Below are 23,860 nucleotides of genomic sequence, written 5' to 3'. Positions count from 1 at the left end.
ATTAAATATTTTAATCGTTTGACAGCAATAATATATATATATATATATATATTCAAATAGAATACACTAATTTTAAATTGTAATAATATATCTACCAGTTTATTTTTACTTATGCAGCCTTGATGATCAAAAGAGACTTCTTGCACACACAAAAAAATCTTAATTCCAATCTTTTGTCATTATTGTGTTTCTGTGGAGGAATCACTCCTCTGTGTGGCTTGTCTCAGTCTCAGGTGTCCATCACTGTGGAGGATTACGAGGATACGCGGGAGCCCCGTGAGCCTCTGCTATGCCGCTCCGGTCTTCACCGTAACTCAACATCATCCGAGCCGCCCTCCTCGTCCTCCTCATCATCACAGGCCATGGACCACCCGCTCCTGAGGAGGAAGAGCATGCAGTGGGCACGTCGATTGAGTCGTAAAGGTGGACGGGGCTCCAGCGGGGCCAAGGGCGTCGGGAGCGCTGCGGAGCGCATCAGCCAGCAGAGACTCAGCCTGTTCCGCCGCTCCGAGAGGCAGGAGCTCAACGCTCTGGTCCGCACACGCATGAAGCACCTGGGCCTCTCGCCGTCTGGATTTAGTAAGTGTGCACACCGCTGCTTCTTCAGACTGGGTGATGTACTGTAGCTAAAAAATATAATATTGCATATCTACTATCTTTTTCAGAATCAGAATCAGAAAGAGCTTTATTACCAAGTATGTTTGCACACTCAAGGAATTTGTTTTGATAACAGAAGAAGCTTACAGTACACCGAGACAACAGCACAGATAGTAAAATGACAAAAATAAAGACTAAAGAGATATATATGATATAAGATACACATATACAGCACCCCTGTTTTATACATTGATTATAATAATAAATGCGTCTTGAGCAGCAAATCTGCAAGAATGATTTCTGTGATCAAGTGAATGCATGAGACTGTATAAGTGTAATAAAAAAATACAACAAAAATGTTTATATTATATTTATGTCCTCTCGGTGCACCAATGCTTCTTTCACATCATTTCACGCTCAAAAATATAATAATTAGGCCTAAATTTAAAATGTATGACTTGAATTGGATAGAAAATGTCAATCCATTTGGATTACACAGTTTTAACATAAACAAACTGATATTCTTAATGTGATTGCATATTTCATCATATATTATCGTACAAAAAAGAAAAATCATGGCATGGTTTATTATTAACTATTTGTATATATTTGATTTAAATAATCATATATTCAAATGGCCTAGAATCAGCATCACTCTGTTCACTGTGAAAAAACTAATTAAATAGTTTTAAATATGGCTAGCTGTGAAACAAGCAATATTCAGTTGGCTAACATGCATGAAATTGAAATGGATTTATTGATGATAAATATATAAAGCTGGTTCCTTATTTAAAACGCATTCATGTTGTTTATTAGTACTATTACAGAAATCTTACCTGTTTCGTATATTTATGACTGACAAATGTATGTATATACATGTATATTCGACACTTAAAGGGTTAATATCAACATTAGGCTTATTAGTTTATGTTAAAACTGTAATCCAAATGGATGAATTTTATATACAATTCAAATACATACAACTTAAATTTAGGCATAAATATTGTTTTGAGTGAATCATTCAAACACTTTGTCCTCTGTGTCAATTCTGTATGTTCATATTTTGGAATTTTATTTTTGGAATTTGTGATTGATAGTCTTGTGTCCTGCTCTTCTTGTGTCAGATGGGATGACAGACCCGGGAAACAGACTGTCCTATATTCTTATCAACCCTTCCCCTGACACACGCCTGGAGCTCCATGATGTTGTGTGAGTATGGTGACATCACAAGGTAGCATTTCAAGGCATTGTTGGGGTGCTTTACACTTTATTAAATAAATTACACTTTATTTTGATGGTCCACTTTTCAAGTATCGTCACAACTACATGTCAGCTAACTCTAGAGTATTAAATATTGGTAGACTGTTAGGGTTTGTAGGATAAGTTGACAAGTTACTTATAGTCAGTGGAATGTCTGTAGGAGAGCTGAGAGTCTACTAATACTGTAATGAGAGTTACAAAGTTACTTATTGTCAACAAAATGTCTAAAGTGGAACATCAAAATAAAGTGTTACCAACTTAAGGGCGTTTTGCAAGGTTGCTCAAATATATGCTTTATTTTTGTCATTTTGCAAGGTGCCACTACTGTTGCAGAAACGACCTATTTTTTTTAATAAAAAAATAGTATATTACCCAGTTTTTGTGTGTGCTTTGTATTTTTATGCTTATTAGATTGTTGGATTCTGTTGATGAAACAACCACTTGGCTGTTTGTGCAACAAAGCTTAAAAGGATGCTCTACTTTTTTTGGAAATAGGCTCATTTTATAACTCCCCTAGAGTTTTACCGTTTTCGAATCCATTCAGCCGATTTTTTGATTTTTAGAAGAATATCAGTAACCAGACAGTTTCTGGTCTCATTGACTTCCATAGTAGGAAAAAATATATACTGTGGAAGTCAATGAGACCAGAGACTGTCTGGTTACTGACATTCTTCTAAATATCAGAAAATCGGCTGAATGGATTCGAAAACGGTAAAACTCAACAGTTTAACTCTGGGGGAGTTGTAAATTGAGCCTATTTCCAAAAAAAAAGTGGACTATCCCTTTAACTTGGCTCATTAATTGTGGTCCTTCCTGCAGGTATCTGATCAGACCAGATCTTCTGTCACCAGTGCCTAACCAGGCCGGCGCTCGAAAGCCTAGCGCAGGGCCAGCGGAGGGACACAGATTTGACACACAGGACAGCACTCATCTATGAACACAAACCCTACAGGCCTCCAGTGCGAGAATCACCTCCTGAGAAGATGGGGCAAACTGATGTTTGTGTGTGTTTACACTTGGGAGGGAGAGAGAGAGAGGGAGAAGTACCTGTGCAGATAGGACTGTGAGCTAAATATACACTGTAAAAAGTGATCTTGCTTTTAGTGGCCTTCACTCTACTTTCATATCAACTAATCAATACAACTGAAGTTGTTGAGAACACGATTTCAAGCAAGGTTTCATAGATTTAACTAAAGGATGAATTTAAGAGCCCGTCTAGGTCACATTTCATGCCAAAATTGAAAGAAAAACATACACTTTGAATAACAAAAAAAAATTTTTAGGACAAGTTTTTAGATGTTTTGAATGACAAGTAGAAAACAAATTTCCCGGCAAAAATTATCATTATTGTAATACGTCAGGACAGCTTTTTTTCTTTGTAATTAGCACTCTCAATGATTATTTTAATTATATTTCAATTACATTTTACTGTATTGTAATAAAACACTGTAATGCTACTTACAGTGCAAGAAATACTATCATGAAGCATTATATCTAAATTGCAGCTATTGATGGGTGTTTTGGAAACATTTGTGAATCATTTTTGAACCAGTGATTCAGAGCTCGTATCAAATTGCCAAAGTCACATGATTTCAGTAAACGAGGCTTCGTTACATCATAAAATAACAAAAATAAACGTAACACATGTTTAAAGACAATACAGGTCAAAGAAAAGAACCCAACGGCTTGGCTAAGGGGGCGTTTACATGACACCACTTGGAACTAAAAATGGAAAACTTTGTATGCGTTTTGGCCATTCATATAAACGACAATGGTGCAAGGGGGGCCTGAAAACGTAAGCTTTTGAAATTGTGTTTCAAAGTGCACGTTTTTGAAAACGATACCGTTATTGTCTGCATATAAACAACAAAAACGCAAATTTGTGAAAACGGTGGCATCATGCGCATGCGAATTACATGTTGGAGCGTTTCTGTACGAATTGACATCAGCTACTACTGGCCTGGCATGATTAACACAGTGTTTTAGTCATTTTTGCAGATCCTTGTGAACAGGGATAGTTTTTACAATGTTGTCGTCTGTACGCGAAAAGGAAAAACGTTTCCGTTTTTAGTACATCATTGTGGAACCAAACAAGACACAGGTGAACTTAATCAATAAGTACTCACACAAACCAACTAGCCAAGGGAACAAAGAGAACAGGCAGGAAGGAAAACAACATAAGAGTCCACACACAGAACATAACCGTTACATATCCCATATAATATTGTCTTATGCGGTATACTTTACATCAAAAACATGCAACATGACATCATGACTTTTGCGTAAACATACATGCCACTTTCAAGTCAAGTGGCGTGTTATCTTTACACATTTTGAGCTATCTGCGTGTATACGTGTATGTCTACGCCGTTAAATGTCCGAGCGAAACAAAGCAAAATGTAGATCTACATCTGGGGAGCAATATTTTCATTTTTATCATTTTTATCAAGCTAGTATATTTAAGTTCATTAATTTGACTTAAATGGCAATGAAGATTACCTATGAATTGTCATTTAAGTGAAATTACTGAACTTAAATATACAAGCTTGATAAAAATGATCATTCTAGAAGAAAATTTCAAATGGCACTTAGAGGCTTTTGCATCTGAACTCTTCATATACAGTAATGTAACGTTAAGTCAACAGTGTTCATAAAAACGCTGAAAAGCGATTCTGCGTGTTGATAGCACGCCAAAAATGGAAATACGAATTGGCGTGTCATACATACGCCATTTCATGAGATCAGTCTGAAACACTATTGCAACAGTTACATTTCTCATTAGCTCTTAAAGTCATCCATAATTTCTAAAAAGTTTCTAAAACATACACCAAAAGTCACATTCCTTTAGGTCAAGAAGCATTGAGTTTGATTCCCAAAAGATGAAAATGTACATATATGATTGAGTCTCAAGACAATTCAACTGAAAACACCTGAAAGTTAATTTTGACTCGAATATTTGTCTCTACTATCATTTGTCAAGACAAGAAGAGTATTTAAACCAAACAATATGTGTTAAATGTCTTTTAAATACAGTAAATGCATATCTAAAATTGCTTTTTTTCTTTTATGAAATTGACAAACGTTCTCCAAATAAAATACTGGATTAACTTGACATCATTTTAAATGATATCAATGCAACTGGATTACAAACTTTTGTACATTTAAGCAACAAATCACTTTTTGCAGTGTAACCTAATTCTTATTTTCTTACAAAAGGCATGGACCTTTGAAAAACTCATTTACATTTGATTTATTTTTGATGCGAGACAGCTGAGGCCACGTAAGTGCATTTAATGATGTAACTTGTATTGTTATTTCTGTGCATGTGTGTTGAACAGCCAACACTGCCAATCTTGACATGGACTGCCAAAGGAACACGTTGCCAAATGTATGTGGAAGGGTTTTGTTCTCTGTTGCTCATGTGCATTCAGTGTCTGTCAGCCGCTCCCTGGGACGATTAGTCAGGCGGTATTACAATAGAGCCGGTCATACGTTTTGTACACAGTTTCTAACATTCTAACTCTCTCTGGATTTGCATATTGCTTTACAAGCAGCAAGGCAGCCACGATGGAGCTTATTAAATAGCCACTGGACCAAATGAATGATCCGCGATCTTTCTCTTTTTTTTTTTCTTTTTTTTTACATCTGTTCGATTTTCTTAGATGAGGATTTGGGAACAAGCCTTCTGTGTCTTCGGTGACATTTTTAAGTCTTCTTTGAATACAATTTTATTCTGTGAAATGGCTGTTTGATGTTTGCATTGATAAGATCATCTGTTCAGCTGGGTTTGTGGGTTTATTTGTTTTTACCCCTTCTATTGAGATGTTTATGCCTTTGCCAAGGCTGATTTTGTTTGATTTTCCTGTTGCTGGCATGCATGCTAAAGATCATGCATGTATAGACCAGGGATTTGTTCGTCCTGCCATAAAATACAGGAGTGAGCGAGAATGTACCGTCCCGCTGCTCTGTGTTGATAGTGCACTATTGCCTTGATTCGGTGCCATTCAAACACGAGCATAATAAAATCAGCCAAACCAATGACTTGTCTTTCATGATTCCTTGAGCAACTTAACAGAAGGGTTGCCAAGTACCCCAGACACCAACATATAGTGTCTTCCTACCCTATCTTACGACCAATTCGTACCAATTCATACAAGTGTTTAAAAAGTGGCTAATTGTGCGTGGCTGCTAAAAAAATATGTTCATGATTTGTTATCACAAATCATGTCAAATCAACTTTGATCATTTATGTGGTTCAGATAACATAATATTGTGAGTTTCTGATAATTAAATCAATCTCCTTCATTGTATTAACAGATTTTTTTTTTTTTTTTACAGTGTTATGCATTAAGCATTAAGATATTCCAAGTAAGGGGCCAAGTCCAACCTCATAAAAACTGTCTTATACCATTATCCCTCTTCCACCCAACTCCAATTTTCTATTGTCCAATTTTGGTGAGTCCGTGTGAACTGAGTTGCCTCAGTTTTCAGTGTTTAGCTGACCTTAGCTAGCCAAGGTTGGACGTGTTGTTCATTCAGAGATGCACTTCTCCAGCCCTTGTTTGTAAAAAGTGGTTATATGAGTTACTGTTGCCTTTCTATCAGCTCGAATCAGTCTAACCATTCTCCTCTGACCTCAACAAGGCATTTTCGCCCATGAACTGTCGCTCACACGATGTTTTCATTTTTTTTTTCACGCAAAACCCTAGAGATGGTTTTGCGTGAAAATCACAATAGATCAGCAGTTTCAGCCCATCTGGCACCAACAACCATGCCACGTTCAAAATCACTTAGATCACCTTTCTTCGTCATTCTGATCCTCAGTTTGAACTTCAGAAAATCATCTTGATCATATCTACATGCCTAAATACACAGAGTTGCTACAACGTGATTGGCTGTTTAGAGATTTGTGTCAACAAGCAGATGAACACGTGTACGTTATACTCGCCGGCTACTCTATAGGTGAAAAATTGTGCTGGTGAAAAAAGTTGTTTTTAAAAGAGGTTTTTATAAAGATAAATGCATGTTTTTTTTTTCTCTCGCAGGGACTGCACCTTTATTTGAATAAGCAACCACTACAGGTATGTTCCAACCATGCAGGTGTATTATTGTTTCAGTAACAAGCAGTCATTGTTGGTATTTGAATTGATAGCATAAGTTAAACTGAAAAGTCATCTTGGCTTGTTTTCACTCGCTCTGGGTCTTCATAATTTATCGTTTCCTCTTAACCTCAATAACACGTACAGTATGACACAGCATAATACACCTGTGTAAAATGGGCGTGAAGTTCACATATAAAGCACAGGTAGGGTGACCAGAAGCAGCTTGATAACGATAAGAACATGGCAGCGGAGAAAGCATGCAATATCCTGATCACAGGAGCCAACCGGGGCTTGGGCTTAGAAATGGTTAAGCAACTCTCTGAGGGTTCTTGTAAAAAACATATTTTCGCTACCTGCCGTGACCCAGATGGGCCAAAGTCTGAGGTGAGTTATAAATAGCTAACACAAATAGAAAATAAATCCTAATTTACCTAATTTAACTGTGCATATTATCTTTCTCAAGGCACTGAGAGAACTGGCGAAAAAGCATCCAAGTGTGATCACTATCATACGTCTTGGTAAATATGCATGTCTCTCTTGGTATAATGTACATTTTTGCTATAAATGTGTTTTTGAGATTTACCATTTCATTGCTTAATAATTTAGCACTTCTAGTTGTTCTGTTATGATTAGATGCTGATGATCCATGCAGTATCAAAGAGTCTGCCAAGAAAGTGGGTTCTCTTGTGGGAAAGAACGGCTTGAACCTGCTTGTGAACAATGCTGCGATCCTGATAAATGGCACCGTTCTGACCAGCCGTGTTGAGGACATGAAAAACATCTTCAACACTAACGTGATAGGACCCTTACTAATCATTAGGGTAAGATATAGAACATTTTTAAATGTGAAACAACAATTTGTCCATTGCAAATGATGTGTTGGTGCAGGTGCATGCTGGTTTACCTTTTAGGCTGCCAAGAGGTTACTTAAAGGGTTAGTTCACGCAAAAATGAAAATGCTGTCAGTATTTACTCACCCGCATGTTGTTCCAAACCTCTGAGTGTCTATTTGTTCTGCTGAACACAAAGGAAGATATTTAGAAGAATGTTTTAATCAAACAGATCTCATTCCCCATTATGGTAGTCAATGGGGAATGAGATCTGTTTGATTAAAACATTCTTCCAAATATCTTCCTTTGTGTTCAGCAGAACAAATAAACACTCAGAGGTTTGAAACAACATGAGGGTGAGTAAATACTGACAGAATTTTTAAAAACGTTATAGTCACTGGATGTGCCAGAGTTTGTAAGGTTCATGGTATTGTACCAAAATAAAAGCTTAAACCAGCTTAACTGATTTATTAGCCTGATCAGACAAAGCTGTACCATTGTTTAAATGAGCTACACATGTTTTTCTGACACTAGTCACCCAGGGTGTGTGTTGACTATAATAGATCACAACATTGACCTGTAAATCCATACCCTCATTGAGTATGAGCTGATATGTAATTCTTTCATTTTCCTTTATGTAGGAGTACCTACCGATTCTACAAACAGCGGCCAAAGCCAGTGGGACACCAGGCATGTCCTGTAATAAAGCAGCTGTCATCAATATCTCCACTCTTGGAGGATCCATAACCAGAATGCCTTCCATGTACGACCAATTCCCAGTGTTGCCATATTGCGTGAGCAAGGTACAACAAAGTCTGGCTTAGGCACTAGATAGACTGGATTACATTCATTGCCCGTGAAGTATTGATGGCAAGGGTTGGTGCATTTCTCAAATTCTGTGTTTACCTATCAGGCAGGATTTAACATGCTGACAGTGTTGGCTGCTGAGGAGTTAAAGCCGAGTGAGATCCTGTGCATGGCCATTCATCCAGGATGGGTGAAGACTGAAATGGGTGGAGAAAAGGTGAGTGTGGATTTATTAACAACAATATTTTCAGCATAAATGCAGGAAACGTGTCAAAATGATTTACAAAATCATTTTCACCTTAGGCATAAAGGATTTATTACTACTGAGTCCGAATAGAGAGCTGTTCCCTATAGGGTTCCATATATAATCCCACTAAACCCTTTTTCAAAGAGTGCATTGCCGACTTGGTCAAACATACTTTTTTTGGACGACTCCTTTCACAATGCACATTTTCACATTGGTATATTTGGCCTGTGATTGCTGCTTATGGTATATTATTTTTATTTTGCATGTTAGTGAGCTACATTCATGATTTTATTTTCTCCAGGCACCACTTGAATCAAAAGAAAGTGTAGAGGGAATGCTGCGTGTCATTGGCAGCCTTACTGAGAAGCAGCACGCTGCATTCATGGACTACACTGGAGAAACATTGCCCTGGTAAAACAAAAGAACCTGCCCCATTAGAGAGGTCATGAGCCAGGTCCAAACTGCCCTGTTTGATCTATTTGTCATACAAGGGCACACCAATGCATTAGCACTTGTCGAAACAAATGTCTATGACACACACATAAATTAACCTATAATAAAAAACACAATGAAGCAATAAATTTGTACTGTCGTTTTTGTTTTTTTGGGGGTTTTTTTTCACATGTTGCAATTTGCAAATAAATTACACATCGAGATGGTTCTGTAAAAGTATTTATAGCTCGGCATGAGGACACTGATGGGTGGAAACACCAAAGCCTGTCAATTTGTGTCTTTTGATTATGTTGCATTTCCTCAGAGCGACCACAAAGGAATCATCTTTCAGTTTAATAATAATAAAAATACATTTTATATAAAGCGCCTTATCAGGACACTGTACAAAGCAGATAAAAACCACTAAAACAAAGACATAAAAATTGGCAAGACAACATTGATGTGATCGTGATATGAGTCAGGCAAGAATATGAATGTCTAAACAACAGAGTTTTGAGTTTGGATTTGAAAAGAATAAATGAGTCCATGGTACGAAGATCTGGAGGGGGAATTCCAAGATTCGCAATCACATAAATCCTATCGTCTACCCTAGCCAGATACCCATACAGTATCTTTATTATAAAATAAATTAATCATGAAAGAGTACATTTTGGTCATATCACCAATCCCGACTAGTAGCTGAGGTATACAGGAAGTCTAAACTCGTGCTCGATCGGCCTCCGACCAGCATGGAAGGTCTTTACGTCTCTTACCCAAAGTATTTTTGATTAAATTCAATGTATTCTCTCTTTTATTTCATCTGACTCCATAAATGAAAAGATTTTTTAATTATATTTGTGCATCATTAAATGTAAGCGAAAGTTTGACTATTCCTTTTAACTCGAATGAAAATATTGTCAAAGTCAGTTAGAATAATAGTCCCGGAGGCTCTCCGCATTCACGGGCTGATCTGAGATACAGAAAGGCCCTGGGCCCCTTGCTGCATTTCATTATGTGTATTCTTTCACAGGGACTGCACCTTTAATTGAATGAGATGCCACTGTTACACCCTTGTTGAGTATATGCATTAATAAGTAGTCACTGTTAATATTTCAGTTGATAGCATAGATAAAACTTAAATGGTATCACTTATCTTTTCCTCTTAACCTCAATAATGAATACAGGATGACATAGCATAATACACCTGTGCAAAATGGGCATGAATCACATGTAGGGTCTGTCATAGTGTCTGGTTTATGTTCCCTGGTGTACACTAGAGGTCCTCCTTCCCCACGGTGTCATTCACTTTTGGAACTACATTCCCCACAATCCTTGTCTGCCTTTATCACGGTTTATTGCACCCAGCTTTTCCCCATCATGATTGTTAGTTTCTATGTGTGTGTATGTACCCTGTCTGTTTCTGTTTTTGTTGTCGAGTCATTGTTTAGATGTCACTACACTTTGGAAGTCTTGTCTTGTCTTGCTTTATGGATTTTGAAACTTTGCCTGGCTGGCAATGATTATGGATTGCCCCAATTAATAAACTGCACTTGGACCTAACCGTTTGTGTGCGTCTCGTGACAGGGTCAGATTGGGTGACAGAAGAAGCTTGATAACCATAAGAACATGGCAGCAGTGATGCAATGCAATATCCTGATCACAACAGAGCTTGGGCTTATGGTTAAGCAACTCTCTGAGGATTCTTGTCATATTTTTAAAAAACATCATATTTTCGCTACCTGTCATGACCCAGATGGGCCGAAGTCTGATATGAGTTATAAATAGCTAACACAAATAGAAAATACCAGGAGTAATTTACCTTGGTTAATTGTGTGTATTATCTTTCTTAAGGCATTGAGAGAACTGGCAAAAAAGCATCCAAGTGTGTTAACTGTGCATGTGTCCTTGGAGCATTTGAAATTTTGACTGTAAATGTTTTTGTTTTTTTTACACCATTTCTCTGCTTAATGCAGGGGTGTCAAATCTTAGGCCATGTCCACACTAATACGTTTTCGTTTGAAAACGTATATTTTTCTCTCCGTTTGGCCTTCCGTCCACACCGAGACGCCGTTTTAAGTCACCAAAAACGTATCGTTTGGAAAACGCTCTCCAAAGGCTACATCCACATTTATCCGGATACATTTGAAAACGGGGTTTTCGTTTAAAAAAGCTCTCAGTCCACACGTGTTGTCAGGCGTTTTCTGACGTTTCAGTGTGGATGAGAAACTTCTAAATTCACTTTACTGCGCATGCGTGAAACTTCACAAAAGCTCACTGAGACGTTACAGAGGGGGAAATAAATAATAAAGTTATCGCGCAATTCTTCTAACGGGATCATTTTATTTAGCAAAATATCTCACCATCACTGATGCATCCAGGTCGCATTCAGTCACCATATTTGGTCTAAAACGCAACTCCTGTTTTGCCGCAGGACAGCAAATGTGAGTACATTATCTGTCATCTTTGCAGTACTGTGCTATGAAGAATAGCACATATTAAGTAACATAGAAAGTAACATATTTTAGCAACAGTGTAAAAATGAATAACACATAACAGGCAATACCAATAAACATGAATATCTATTGGTACTACATGGATCACCTGACTGACTAAACTTACATCATCGTTTTGAAATACCTCCGGTTTCACTGTCCACACTACAACGCGAAAACGGCGTTTTCAAATTTATCCACCTCTATCCAGCAGAATTTAGCTCTAGCCCTAATTGAACACCTGAGCCAGCTAATCAAGAACACTATGGCTGCGTTTAACTCCACTTTTAGACATACGCTCAAGAACTTCCCTTCTTGAGAAGAATAACTTCCCCTCTCGATTCCCATCAAATCCCAGTCACCATTCGCCTTATTCACGGCAGCGCCATCTTTGATTTTTAATGATAATGAAAGCGAGGCTGTGAGGGATAGACTCTTCAATGGGCTGTACTGTTATTTAATGTGTTTTCGGATTGTTCTGCTCATGAAACACTGGAAAATATCATTCAAAGAAATGTCAGTTGACAAAAAACTCCTGACAATGTAAGCTGTGGAAAATTGTAAGTAATCTAGCCGCTTTATTCAGCTTTTTACAGCGGATGCCATTGGAAACACGGTAAGTCTATCCCTCACAGCCTCACTTTCATACCTGTCATGGCGCTGCTCTGAATAAGGTCTATTCAAGTTTGTTCAGCTTTGTCAAGTGGGTAAGGAAATTTGATTTGAACGAACCCTTGACCTCTCAATTTTGACCTCTCTTTGACTTCTCTTTCAGCAGAAGAATGCACACTGCACACATTGTTAAGGAATGGTTTGAGGAACATGATGAAGAGTTCAAGGTGTTGCTCTGGCCTCCAAATTACCAAGATCTCAATCCAATTGAGCATCTGTGGGATGTGATGTGATGTACCAACTGTCACAGTGTCTGGTTGTGTTTTCACTGGGTGTCCACTAGAGGTCCCGTCCTTACTGTATCCATTCACTCTAGAAGCACATTCCCATAATCCTTGTTTGTTCCCATCACTTGTGATTGCACACAGCTCTTCCCATTTATGTTGTTAGTGTCTGTCCATAAATACCCTCATCCGTGCCAGTGTCGAAATCCATTTTAATCAGTCCGAATGATGATATTACAAAACAAGCAAGAACAGACTAGAAACAAACCTCAGAGGTGCAGCGTGACAAACAATATATTGACTCTGTGACATGAACTAATAAACCCAGGGTATTTATGCACAGACACTAACAACATAAATGGGAAGAGCTGTGTGCAATCACAAGTGATGGGAACAAACAAGGATTATGGGAAATGTGGTTCTAGAGTCAATGGATATTGGAAGGATGGGACCTCTAGTGGACACCCAGTGAAAATACAACCAGACACTGTCACACCAACAAGTTCGATCCACAGAGGCTCCACCTTGCAAATCTATAGGATTTAGGTTGGAGAGGTTGATCCTGAAGTACCTTTGCCCCTTAGTAAAGCTATCATTGGACCCCCTACAATTTGCCAATCGGATGTGTGTCTGACGCAATCGTGAGCAGTACAGGGACTCCACTGGGGACTCTGCTCCCCTTAAATTACTAAAGGGAATGTTCCTCTTGAACAACCTACTGTATGGATAAATACCTTGCTTAAGGTCACACTGGCAATAATGGAGCTTCTGATCAGTTTTCCAGCTTAGACCTTTAATCTCTACTCTCCTGAAAAGTGTATATGATTGTAATAAAGTAACACAACTTTTTGGAACGCGTCCCAAGTTTTATTACTCAAATCCATTAGTGCCGACAGGTTCATGCTGAGTCACTTTGAAATATCATCGTGACTCTTTGAAAGGTCCTCTTATAAAAAATAAGACAGACCAGTGCGATATGGGGTGTGGCGTCCACTCTGCAAACCATATAAAAAGCCTGATAGAGAGGCAGGCTGGGTGATAAACCAGACTGATCATCTTTGAACATGGCTTCATTAAAGGCGAGTAGCGTTCTTGTGACCGGGGCCAACCGAGGCTTGGGTCTAGAAATGGTCAAGCAACTCCTGGAGGCCCGTTGCTCCCATATTTTTGCTGCATGTCGTGACCCAGATGGGACCAAATCTGAGGTGAGTATTCAAGAGCTTAAGGCAGAAGACTATAGACATGTGCATTTTATCATTCAAATTTTCTTTCTGATTCAGTCACTGAGAGAACTGGCCAAAAAGAATCCAGGTGTCGTCACCATTGTGAAGCTTGGTAAATGTGCATTTGTCTTTTAGACTACATTTTGCATTAAATTAATAGTTGTTTTTGAGGTAACTGATCATTTTTCTGCCACTGTTAGATGTCGCTGATCCATGCAGTATCAAAGAATCTGCCAAGAAAGTGGGTTCTCTACTGGGCAAGAATGGTTTGAACCTGATCATAAATAACGCTGCAGTGTTGCCTTCAAAATCCATGTGGACCACCAATGTTGAGGACATGCACCAAGCCTTCAACACCAACGTGCTGGGACCTTTATTTGTCATTAGGGTAATGGAAAGAGTTTTTGGGAACAAGACTAATCTAAGACAAGACTTGATTTCTTGCAATATCTAAAACACTTGAATGTCTTAAATCAGGAGTACCTGCCGTATCTGCGTGCAGCAGCTAAAGCCAGTGGCAAATCCGGGATGTCATGTGATAAAGCAGCTGTGATCAACATCTCCACAGATGCATCATCTATGGTGATCATGCAATCACTGCCAGAGCCATTCCCGCTCTTCCCATACAGTGTCAGCAAGGTACACAAGAAGGGTCTTTTGAGACAGACGGGCAAATGTGGTTTGAAATTCGATTAAAATATACAGTATATTTGGAAATGTTTTCATCTGAATGGTCAGATTGGATTTCAAATAGTTTTTTTTTTCTCTTTGTCCATTCAAGACACTACATATGTAATAATAATAGTGTAATAATGAGTGAAGAAGATTATGCAAATGAGCCATGTGGAAATTCATCTATTCATTGACTACTATTCTGCCTGAACACACATTCTTAACAAACACTGTCTCAACTTATTTGAAACTGAAAAACAATTTAGAAGTGGTTGCAGTGTTAACAAACTTTGTCATGTGTCTGTTTTCCTTTCAGGCAGGTCTAAACATGTTGACTGTGTATACTGCCAGGGACTTAAAGGCAGATGAGATCCTCTGCATTTCCATTCACCCAGGATACGTGAAGACAGACATGGGGGGAGATGAGGTAAATCTAGTAAAGGTGACTTGGTGTAATGAGGTGAATTTAATTTAACTATATTCTATTTAAAAATCATGTTCATCTGAAATTAAAACTTGGTAGATTAAACATTTCCCCATGCAGTTTTTTTTTTCATAATTGTGACTGTAGTGTTCGAACACTGTAGAAATAAATGTTTGTCTCTTATAAGTACATTCTAAGAGTGTCAAGTTGAAATTTTGTTCATAATCGTCTCTCAAAAGAAAATTAAAATCAACATGATGCATCAATGTTTCTATTCATCATTAAGGTTTAGGATTCTGGAGTCTCAGATACCAAAAATGAGGCCCAAAAGCACACAGGTGGTTTCTGTTTGACAACATTACACTATTTTAATTGCACGTTATTCTCTGTTTGTCCACCAGGCACATATCGACACCAGAACAAGTGTGGAGGGGATGATACGCGTCTTTGGCAGCCTTACTGAGAAGCAGCATGGTGGATTCATGGACTACACTGGAAAAACTATGCCCTGGTAAAACAGAAGCACAAACCAGTTTTCCATAAGGAGGGTCAACAAGGGCTAATCTAGATGCCATTTATTACCCATCATATAAAAGTTAGAAACACAGTCATTAACTTTTATGACAGACAACATGGCAACTTGATTGTGTTCAATACAATAAAACTAACTAAACAAACAATACTGCAATATTGTCATTTTTCTGAACTATTTGTGCATTCACTATTTCAATAAGAAAAAAATAAACACTTAAAACACCACATATGGCATCTAACTCAAAATAATTGCTTTCTATAGCAGATCAATCTTTATTCATTAACACATTTATTATGTATAACAGTCAAAGAACTTTCGATGTGAAGCCAAAAAAAATATGCATCTAGCTTATAATCTCTTGTGTATGATAAATAAAACAAACAACAAATACATTTGTCTTAAAGTTGGAACATAGTGCAGAACAAAGTGCAGCCATTAAGTTTCCCCAACAGGGCATTTTGTATCAAAAATCTAAAAAAGGTTAATGAAAAAAATATGAAAATAAATCAATAAAAATAAATAGAATGAATAAAAAATACTTCTATACAAAAAGACAAAATAACATACAAGAAAAATAACAGTGGATACAGACAATTTTTTTCAAAAGACATTTGGAATATGTGTCCTTCCCGCTCCCCTTTTTCTATCTCTCTTCTCCCTCTGCTCCTCTCTCTCCTGGGTAGAGTCCTAGTGGTTTGCATTGAATTCCTTGAAGCACTCATGCAAGGCAACACCGTTTTCCTCAAATGCAAAGGAAGTGCATCCATCACATTTTTCGACACCTCATGCACTTTCTCCCTGTGTTGTGGGCCCAGTGGATCAAGTTGTCAAATCTGGCAGCCTCACATATTGCAGAAACCAACACTGACTTTCTTCCATGCCCCAGTGGCCTCATCCCATGGCAATGGAGGAGACTCTGGGCAACCAGCCTTTGGAAGGAGAGGAGATCTTTGTCTCTCTCTTTACATGACCTCTATGAATGAATGGATGGATGAATGAATTTTCAGTTGGTGGGCATTGAATGAAATTAATACTTAATGTATACTTGTTTTGTTTTTGTGTCATGCCACTTAAGATATAGACCCCATCCTTCCACCCTGCCAGGTTGGATGAACGACAGCTTGTTGGGCACCTAAGGCTCATTGATGCATGAGGTCAACCCTGTCCAGTCTGGTCCAAGCCAACAGAAGGTCTACTGTGGCATAAGTCCCACAACATTTTAATGACACTTTTGGGAGGAATGTGTCATCACAACACACAGTGCATCACACTCTGCTGCGTATGGGGCTGCAGGCCAATCAGAGTGCCTGTGATAACCCGTCCATCGTCGAAAGCTCATCGGACGGCGACAAGCCAGTGGAGGGAGTGTGATTTTCTGGGCAATTTTCTGCTGGGAAACCCTAGTCAGGCCATTCATGTGGACATACATTTGACACATGCTACCTACCTGAACATTGTTGCAGACCAGGTACATCCCTTCATGACAATGGTGTTTCCTGGTGGAAGTGGCCTCTTTCAGCAGAATAATGCACCCTGCTACACTGCACACATTGTTAAGGAATGGTTTGAGGAACATGATGAAGAGTTCAAGGTGTTGCTCTGGCCTCCAAATTACCAAGATCTCAATCCAATTGAGCATCTGTGGGATGTGATGGACCAACTAGTGGACACCCAGTGAAAATACAACCAGACACTGTCACACCAACAAGTTCGATCCACAGAGGCTCCACCTTGCAAATCTATAGGACTTAGGTTGGAGAGGTTGATCCTGAAGTACCTTTGCCCCTTAGTAAAGCTATCATTGGACCCCCTACAATTTGCCAATCGGATGTGTGTCTGACGCAATCGTGAGCAGTACAGGGACTCCACTGGGGACTCTGCTCCCCTTAAATTACTAAAGGGAATGTTCCTCTTGAACAACCTACTGTATGGATAAATACCTTGCTTAAGGTCACACTGGCAATAATGGAGCTTCTGATCAGTTTTCCTGCTCAGACCTTTAATCTCTACTCTCCTGAAAACTGTATATGATTGTAATAAAGTAACACAACTTTTTGGAACGCGTCCCAAGTTTTATTACTCAAATCCATTAGTGCCGACAGGTTTATGCTGAGTCACTTTGAAATATCATCGTGACTCTTTGAAAGGTCCTCTTATAAAAAATAAGACAGACCAGTGCGATATGGGGTGTGGCGTCCACTCTGCAAGCCATATAAAAAGCCTGATAGAGAGGCAGGTTGGGTGATAAACCAGACTGATCATCTTTGAACATGGCTTCATTAAAGGCGTGTAGCGTTCTTGTGACCGGGGCCAACCGAGGCTTGGGTCTAGAAATGGTCAAGCAACTCCTGGAGGCCCGTTGCTCCCATATTTTTGCTGCATGTCGTGACCCAGATGGGACCAAATCTGAGGTGAGTATTCAAGAGCTTAAGGCAGAAGACATTAGACATGTGCATTTTATCATTCACATTTTCTTTCTGATTCAGTCACTGAGAGAACTGGCCAAAAAGAATCCAGGTGTCGTCACCATTGTGAAGCTTGGTAAATGTGCATTTGTCTTTTAGACTACATTTTGCATTAAATTAATAGTTGTTTTTGAGGTAACTGATCATTTTTCTGCCAATATTAGATGTCGCTGATCCATGCAGTATCAAAGAATCTGCCAAGAAAGTGGGTTCTCTACTGGGCAAGAATGGTTTGAACCTGATCATAAATAACGCTGCAGTGTTGCCTTCAAAATCCATGTGGACCACCAATGTTGAGGACATGCACCAAGCCTTCAACACCAACGTGCTGGGACCTTTATTTGTCATTAGGGTAATGGAAAGAGTTTTTGGGAACAAGACTAATCTAAGACAAGACTTGATTTCTTGCAATATCTAAAACACTTGAATGTCTTAATTCAGGAGTACCTGCCGTATCTGCGTGCAGCAGCTAAAGCCAGTAGCAAATCCGGGATGTCATGTGATAAAGCAGCTGTTATCAACATCTCCACAGATTCATCATCTTTGAGCCTCACGCCATCACAGCCAGAGCCATTCCCGCTCTTCCCATACAGTGTCAGCAAGGTACACAAAAAGGGTATTTTGTGACAGGCGGACAAATGTGGTTTGAAACTCGATTGAAATATACAGTATATTTGGAAATGTTTTCATCTGAATGGTCAGATTGGATTTCAAATAGTTTTTTTTTTCTCTTTGTCCATTCAGGACACTACATATGTAATAATAATAGTATAATAATAAGTGAAGAAGATTATGCAAATGAGCCATGTGGAAATTCATCTATTCATTGACTACTATTCTGCCTGAACATTTGTTCTTAACAAACACTGTCTCAACTTATTTGAAACTGAAAAACAATTTAGAAGTGGTTGCAGTGTTAACAAACTTTGTCATGTGTCTGTTTTCCTTTCAGGCAGGTCTAAACATGTTGACTGTGTATACTGCCAGGGACTTAAAGGCAGATGAGATCCTCTGCATTTCCATTCACCCAGGATACGTGAAGACAGACATGGGGGGAGATGAGGTAAATCTAGTGAGGGTGACTTGGTGTAATGGGATGAATTTAATTTAACTAATATTCTATTAAAATTTTAATTGTTCCTCTGAAATTAAAACCTAGTTGGTAGAATAAATATTTCCCCATGCAGTTTTTTTTTTCGTAATTGTGACTGTAGTGTTCACACTGTAGAAATAAATGTCTCTTATAAGTACATTCTAACAGTGTCAAGTTGAAATTTTGTTCATAATCATCTCTCAAAAGAAAATTTAAATCAACATGATGCATCAATGTTTCTATTCATCATGAAGGTTTAGGATTCTGGAGTCTCAGATACCAAAAATGAGGCCCAAAAGCACACAGGTGGTTTCTGTTTGACAACATTACACTATTTTAATTGCACGTTATTCTCTGTTTGTCCACCAGGCACATATCGACACCAGAACAAGTGTGGAGGGGATGATACGCGTCTTTGGCAGCCTTACTGAGAAGCAGCATGGTGGATTCATGGACTACACTGGAAAAACTATGCCCTGGTAAAACAGAAGCACAACCCAGTCTTCCATAAGGAGGGTCAACAAGGGCTAATCTAGATGCCATTTATTACCCATCATATAAAAGTTAGAAACACAGTCATTAACTTTTATGACAGACAACATGGTAACTTGATTGTGTTCAATACAATAAAACGAACTAAACAAACAAACAATACTGCAATATTGTTTTGAACTTTTTGCGCATTCATTCACCATTTCAATAAGAAAAAGAAGAATAAGAAAAACACTGACAACACCACATATTGTTAATGGACTGCCCGCCCCCCTTTTTCTATCTCTCTTCTCCCTCTGCTCCTCTCTCTCCTGGGTAGAGTCCTAGTGGTTTGCATTGAATTCCTTGAAGCACTCATAAGGCAATACTGTTTTCCTCACATGCAAAGGAAGTGCATCCATCACATTTTTCGACACCTCATGCACTTTCTCCCTGTGTTGTGGGCCCAGTGGATCAAGTTGTCAAATCTGGCAGCCTCACATATTGCAGAAACCAACACTGACTTTCTTCCATGCCCCAGTGGCCTCATCCCATGGCAATGGAGGAGACTCTGGGCAAACAGCCTTTGGAAGGAGAGGAGATCTCTGTCTCTCTCTTTACATGACCTCTATGAATGAATGGATGGATGAATGAATTTTCAGTTGGTGGGCATTGAATGAAATGAATACTTAATGAATACTTGTTTTGTTTTTGTGTTATGCCACTTAAGATATAGACCCCCTCCTTCCACCCTACAACCTCACCTCCCACTTCCCATTACACCCCCATGTACCTGTAATAACACCAAGCGGTGACCATAGCATTCTGTAGCATGGCCACCACCACTTCTTTGATCGGATGCCAATCCGGTAACGGTTCACACATTGGTCGTCCAGGTCAACACCTCCGATATGTGTGTTGTAGCTTTTCATACAAAGCTATTTTACTTTACCCATAGCATGCTTCTGTTGTCATTCCATCTAACAATCAGTTTTCCATCTTCAATAAGGAATTTGGATTTACCTCTTGAGGTCTTCCGGAAGCTCTTGGATGGTGTCAGTGGGATATCAAACAGTCGATTTTCCCGAAGTGTGCCACAGCTGCCATAGCCCCTTTTGATCATCTCATCAACCTGGGTGAGTGTTGTGAATAGGTTGTCATGATAGAACTTGCACCAAGGTGGCACTCCAGCTTTCTCTACCAAGCCAAGAACCACACTTGGACCCTGACCCAGTCCAGTTTCAATGAGGCGAGTGTGGCTACCTGCGTATGGCTCCAACTGGTAGACAAATCCAGATGAGGATGCAAGACTGCAGATCTTGAAACCAAAGCAAATGGGCTTCCCCCTGATAAATTGCTTGCATCCAAGCCTACCAAAGTACTGAATCATCATCTCATTCAATGCCAGCTATTCCTGAATAGTCATGGTGTTGTTGACTTTATTCAGCTCCACAAACACAAAACGCACCTTGAAGAAAGGGTCATCTGTGATTTTCATGTTATCCACAACATGAATGGAAGCCATTATCTCATCAAATCTGTTCCTCCGCTTGGCATCTTTAATGCTTTTGTTGTTGACATCATTGTTTTCTCACCAAAGAAGACGTCGTCTTGGGACTGAGTTGGTCAAAGGAATGCCAAAGAATGTTTGGAGCTCTTCATCAGTGAGATTGAGGGTGGCACCTTTGTGCTGCATATATATTTGACATATCCAGGGTGATATCCCGTAGTGATTTGGGATAGAAAGAAAGATGTCTGCTGCATCATTTGATGTGATGATGGGATTGGTTGGCTTGGTGAGTTGATGATGCTTAGCCTGTATTACTTTTTTGGTATCTGCTTTAAATGTCTTGAACTTCCGCTCTTTGTTTTTCATTTTCTTAAGCATGGGTCCATAGGCTGTTGGATTATTCCTTTTCCTCAACAGCATTGATGCTGTTTGGCTCTGTACACTCACTAATATCATAAAAGGGAGAAAAAGATAATCTACAGCAATTAATCCCATGCTTTAACTCTCATTCTTTCATTTCATTCTCAACTCTTTTTATCTTTCATCCTTCCATTTGTGTGACTGACTGAAGTTTGGAAACTGCTGCTGTCAATTGAAAACTGGAAAGCCCATCCCCCCATAGCAAAAGCATGTCAACCAACCAAAAATACTTTTTTTTACTTTTTGAGGGTTTGCCTTCACCATGTTTCTTGGAAGAAGACATAAGTAGTTGACAGCCTCATGTGACAGGATGGAAATAAATACCTTTTTTGTCCTTTATTTGATTGTTTGCTTGCATGCATTGAGAAATACAACGGATATCTAAAAAATTCTTAAAAAAGGAAAATGACATCTATACACTGCAGCAACTAGTTGACGATGGGCTTAAATTTGTTAAAAGCTTGAAATTTGTTTTGCAGGTGAGGAAATGTATTTTAATTTTTTACTTTGTTTTGCTTTTATTAGAAGATTTGTTTTGGAATTGTGTGACTATTTGGGCGAAAAACTTAAGGAGAAAAACAAGTGATGTGTTTTGGCTAAACATTATCCACTGAGTTAAGATAAAGAACTTCAAGGCTAGCCGTTGGGTCGACACTGATAATGGGAACTTCAGTTCTGAGAAAAAGTTATTGTTAGGCCTACTATATAAAGAGTAGGCAAACTTATCTTTGCTCAATCTCTCCAAGGAGTGGTAAAGAGCTCTGGCCATTGAATAAATGCTAGTGAGAGAACCGAGTCTGTATTTAAAGCTAGGGTATATGCTTTCAAAGATTGTTTACTATTACTGTAATTTCGTGTTGATGCTGGTTATGGTTATATAGTACAACCCTAACAATATGAATAGAAAAAAAGAATGAAAAAATCCATTCACTCTATTGGCTGTACAGCCGCAGAGAAGTTGACCAATGTAGGCTGTCCGGCCAGACAGCTTACATTGGTCAACTGCTCTCATCCAATCACCATCTCCACTTGAAACTCTGCCTGGCGCTCGGGTCAGCAACCCAACCGCACCCGACCCCGCCCCCCTCTTTACGCGAGAAAGCAGCAGCTGACAGTCTATACAGCTGGTAAGTCCCGCCCATCCGTACTAGGTTGAAAAAGCGTCAATGCAAGTGAATGAGAGAAAATAATTATTTTCTGATCCCGTTTGAATTGTGCCATGAATGTGAACATATGTTGTCTGTGAATTTTTTTTATATAATTTCTCATGTAACGAGTTTGAAGTGGACCAAAGACACAGGGATGTTTAGTGGGATCTGTGTGCTAGTGGTGGTGACATATATCAAACACGTCGAAAGCAGCGAAGAATTGTAGTCTACAAAGTGTCGAATTGCTTTGTTCCTTTTTTGGATAAAAGCGTCTTCTACATGTAGCCTAATAAATGTTATAATAGGCTAATGATGATGATTATTATTATTATTTGCGCACACGGACCTAAAACACACTCCGTCTTCTAAGTCAGGCGACTGTAAATGCGCAAAATCCTTTTACATTGCAGTTTTGCGAAATTTTCATTTCGCAATTTCAATTTGCGCAAATTGAAGAGTAATGGAAACGCAGCTAGTTATATACTGCAAACGCAGCATATGTGAAAGCACTTGAGCGCGTACTGCTCCTGTAACGGATACGCACCGCAACACTCACTGCACACGGAGTATGTGTGAAACAGGCGTCAGGCTTTCTCGACCGATTTTTAACATCGTATACTATAGCTTTAATGATGAAATATTCAAGGGTAGAGTGTGCTGGTCCTTGTTCACTCTTTCATCTGCGTGGTGTGTTGATTTGTGTGCCGAATTTCGACCACAGCCAAATTATTTCCCTCCTAGTATTGGTAGGTTTAGTATTAGTTGTGGGGTGGGGTTAGGATCAGGCAATCGGGTACTGACTTTGACGGGGTGATAATTTAGCACGGGGTCGAAATTCGACACAACACCGGCACTTCGGTCTAGTTTGGTTTTGGTTCTGTGTCAGGGTTCGGACACTCATAAACGTCTCTGTTTTCTGTTGTGAGTTTGCAGTTTTCGAGCTCGCTTGGACCGTACACTCTTCTATCCATGTGTTGTTTTCGGGTCACGTTTCTATCGGCTGAGTTCTTCTTGTCTTTGTGGACACTCAGTCAATGGCTGGTGTTTGCTGACCATGTGCTTTTGTTTTTGTTATGTTTGTTGTAAGCACATGGCTCATGTATATGTTTCCTTGTATCATGCTGCTGTCATTAACTGTCTATTGTCTAACCTTGCCCTTCTTGTTATCTGATTATTGGTTCATTTGCCCCACCTCTCCTCCCTCGTTTCCTGCTTATTTGCTCTTCTACTTATATA

General features: G+C 39.0%; 4 protein-coding genes across 8 annotated transcripts in view; all 4 read left to right on the top strand.

Annotated features, from left to right (window-relative positions):
- The window catches only part of kcnt2b (potassium sodium-activated channel subfamily T member 2b), a 96,163-nt gene extending 90,268 nt beyond the window's left edge, over positions 1–5,895 (top strand). For 2 of the 3 annotated variants that reach the window (XM_089128278.1, XM_039687682.2), the window contains 3 exons: positions 228–579; positions 1,722–1,806; positions 2,677–5,895. In XM_089128278.1, coding sequence (XP_088984404.1) covers positions 228–579; positions 1,722–1,806; positions 2,677–2,794 — 555 coding nt within the window. In that variant the 3' untranslated portion in view covers positions 2,795–5,895. Of the gene's footprint in view, positions 1–227; positions 580–665; positions 696–1,721; positions 1,807–2,676 lie in introns of all 3 variants that reach the window. The other variant, XM_039687681.2, reaches the window with a different exon arrangement.
- A 1,267-nt stretch (positions 5,896–7,162) lies between these two features.
- On the top strand, positions 7,163–9,441 carry LOC120489026 (uncharacterized). The gene is made up of 6 exons (XM_089128279.1): positions 7,163–7,343; positions 7,423–7,477; positions 7,593–7,780; positions 8,431–8,592; positions 8,703–8,813; positions 9,145–9,441. The coding sequence occupies exons 1-6, from the start codon at positions 7,200–7,202 to the stop codon at positions 9,256–9,258; spliced, it is 774 nt and encodes a 257-aa protein (XP_088984405.1). The 5' UTR covers positions 7,163–7,199; the 3' UTR covers positions 9,259–9,441.
- A 4,241-nt stretch (positions 9,442–13,682) lies between these two features.
- Positions 13,683–15,683, top strand: LOC120489024 (uncharacterized). 2 transcript variants are annotated; one of them, XM_039685652.2, is made up of 6 exons: positions 13,684–13,868; positions 13,944–13,998; positions 14,087–14,274; positions 14,364–14,525; positions 14,875–14,985; positions 15,384–15,681. In XM_039685652.2, exons 1-6 carry the CDS (start codon positions 13,728–13,730, stop codon positions 15,495–15,497), a joined length of 771 nt encoding a protein of 256 aa, XP_039541586.2. In that variant the 5' UTR covers positions 13,684–13,727; the 3' UTR covers positions 15,498–15,681. The 2 variants fall into 2 exon arrangements, with proteins under 2 accessions (XP_088984402.1, XP_039541586.2); XM_089128276.1 differs by having other exon boundaries at positions 13,683–13,998; positions 15,384–15,683.
- A 1,927-nt stretch (positions 15,684–17,610) lies between these two features.
- LOC120489025 (uncharacterized) lies at positions 17,611–19,736 on the top strand. Of its 2 annotated transcripts, XM_039685654.2 has the most exons (6): positions 17,647–17,928; positions 18,004–18,058; positions 18,147–18,334; positions 18,424–18,585; positions 18,935–19,045; positions 19,445–19,733. In XM_039685654.2, the coding sequence occupies exons 1-6, from the start codon at positions 17,788–17,790 to the stop codon at positions 19,556–19,558; spliced, it is 771 nt and encodes a 256-aa protein (XP_039541588.2). In that variant the 5' UTR covers positions 17,647–17,787; the 3' UTR covers positions 19,559–19,733. The 2 variants fall into 2 exon arrangements, with proteins under 2 accessions (XP_088984403.1, XP_039541588.2); XM_089128277.1 differs by having other exon boundaries at positions 17,611–18,058; positions 19,445–19,736.
- Positions 19,737–23,860: the final 4,124 nt, after the last annotated feature.

Source organism: Pimephales promelas, chromosome 3, assembly GCF_988280905.1.
Source record: "Pimephales promelas chromosome 3, fPimPro1.hap1.1, whole genome shotgun sequence".
NCBI lineage: Eukaryota > Metazoa > Chordata > Actinopteri > Cypriniformes > Leuciscidae > Pimephales > Pimephales promelas.
The sequence above is the reverse complement of the archived record's forward strand: the minus strand, read 5'-3'. Positions and strand labels throughout refer to the sequence as shown.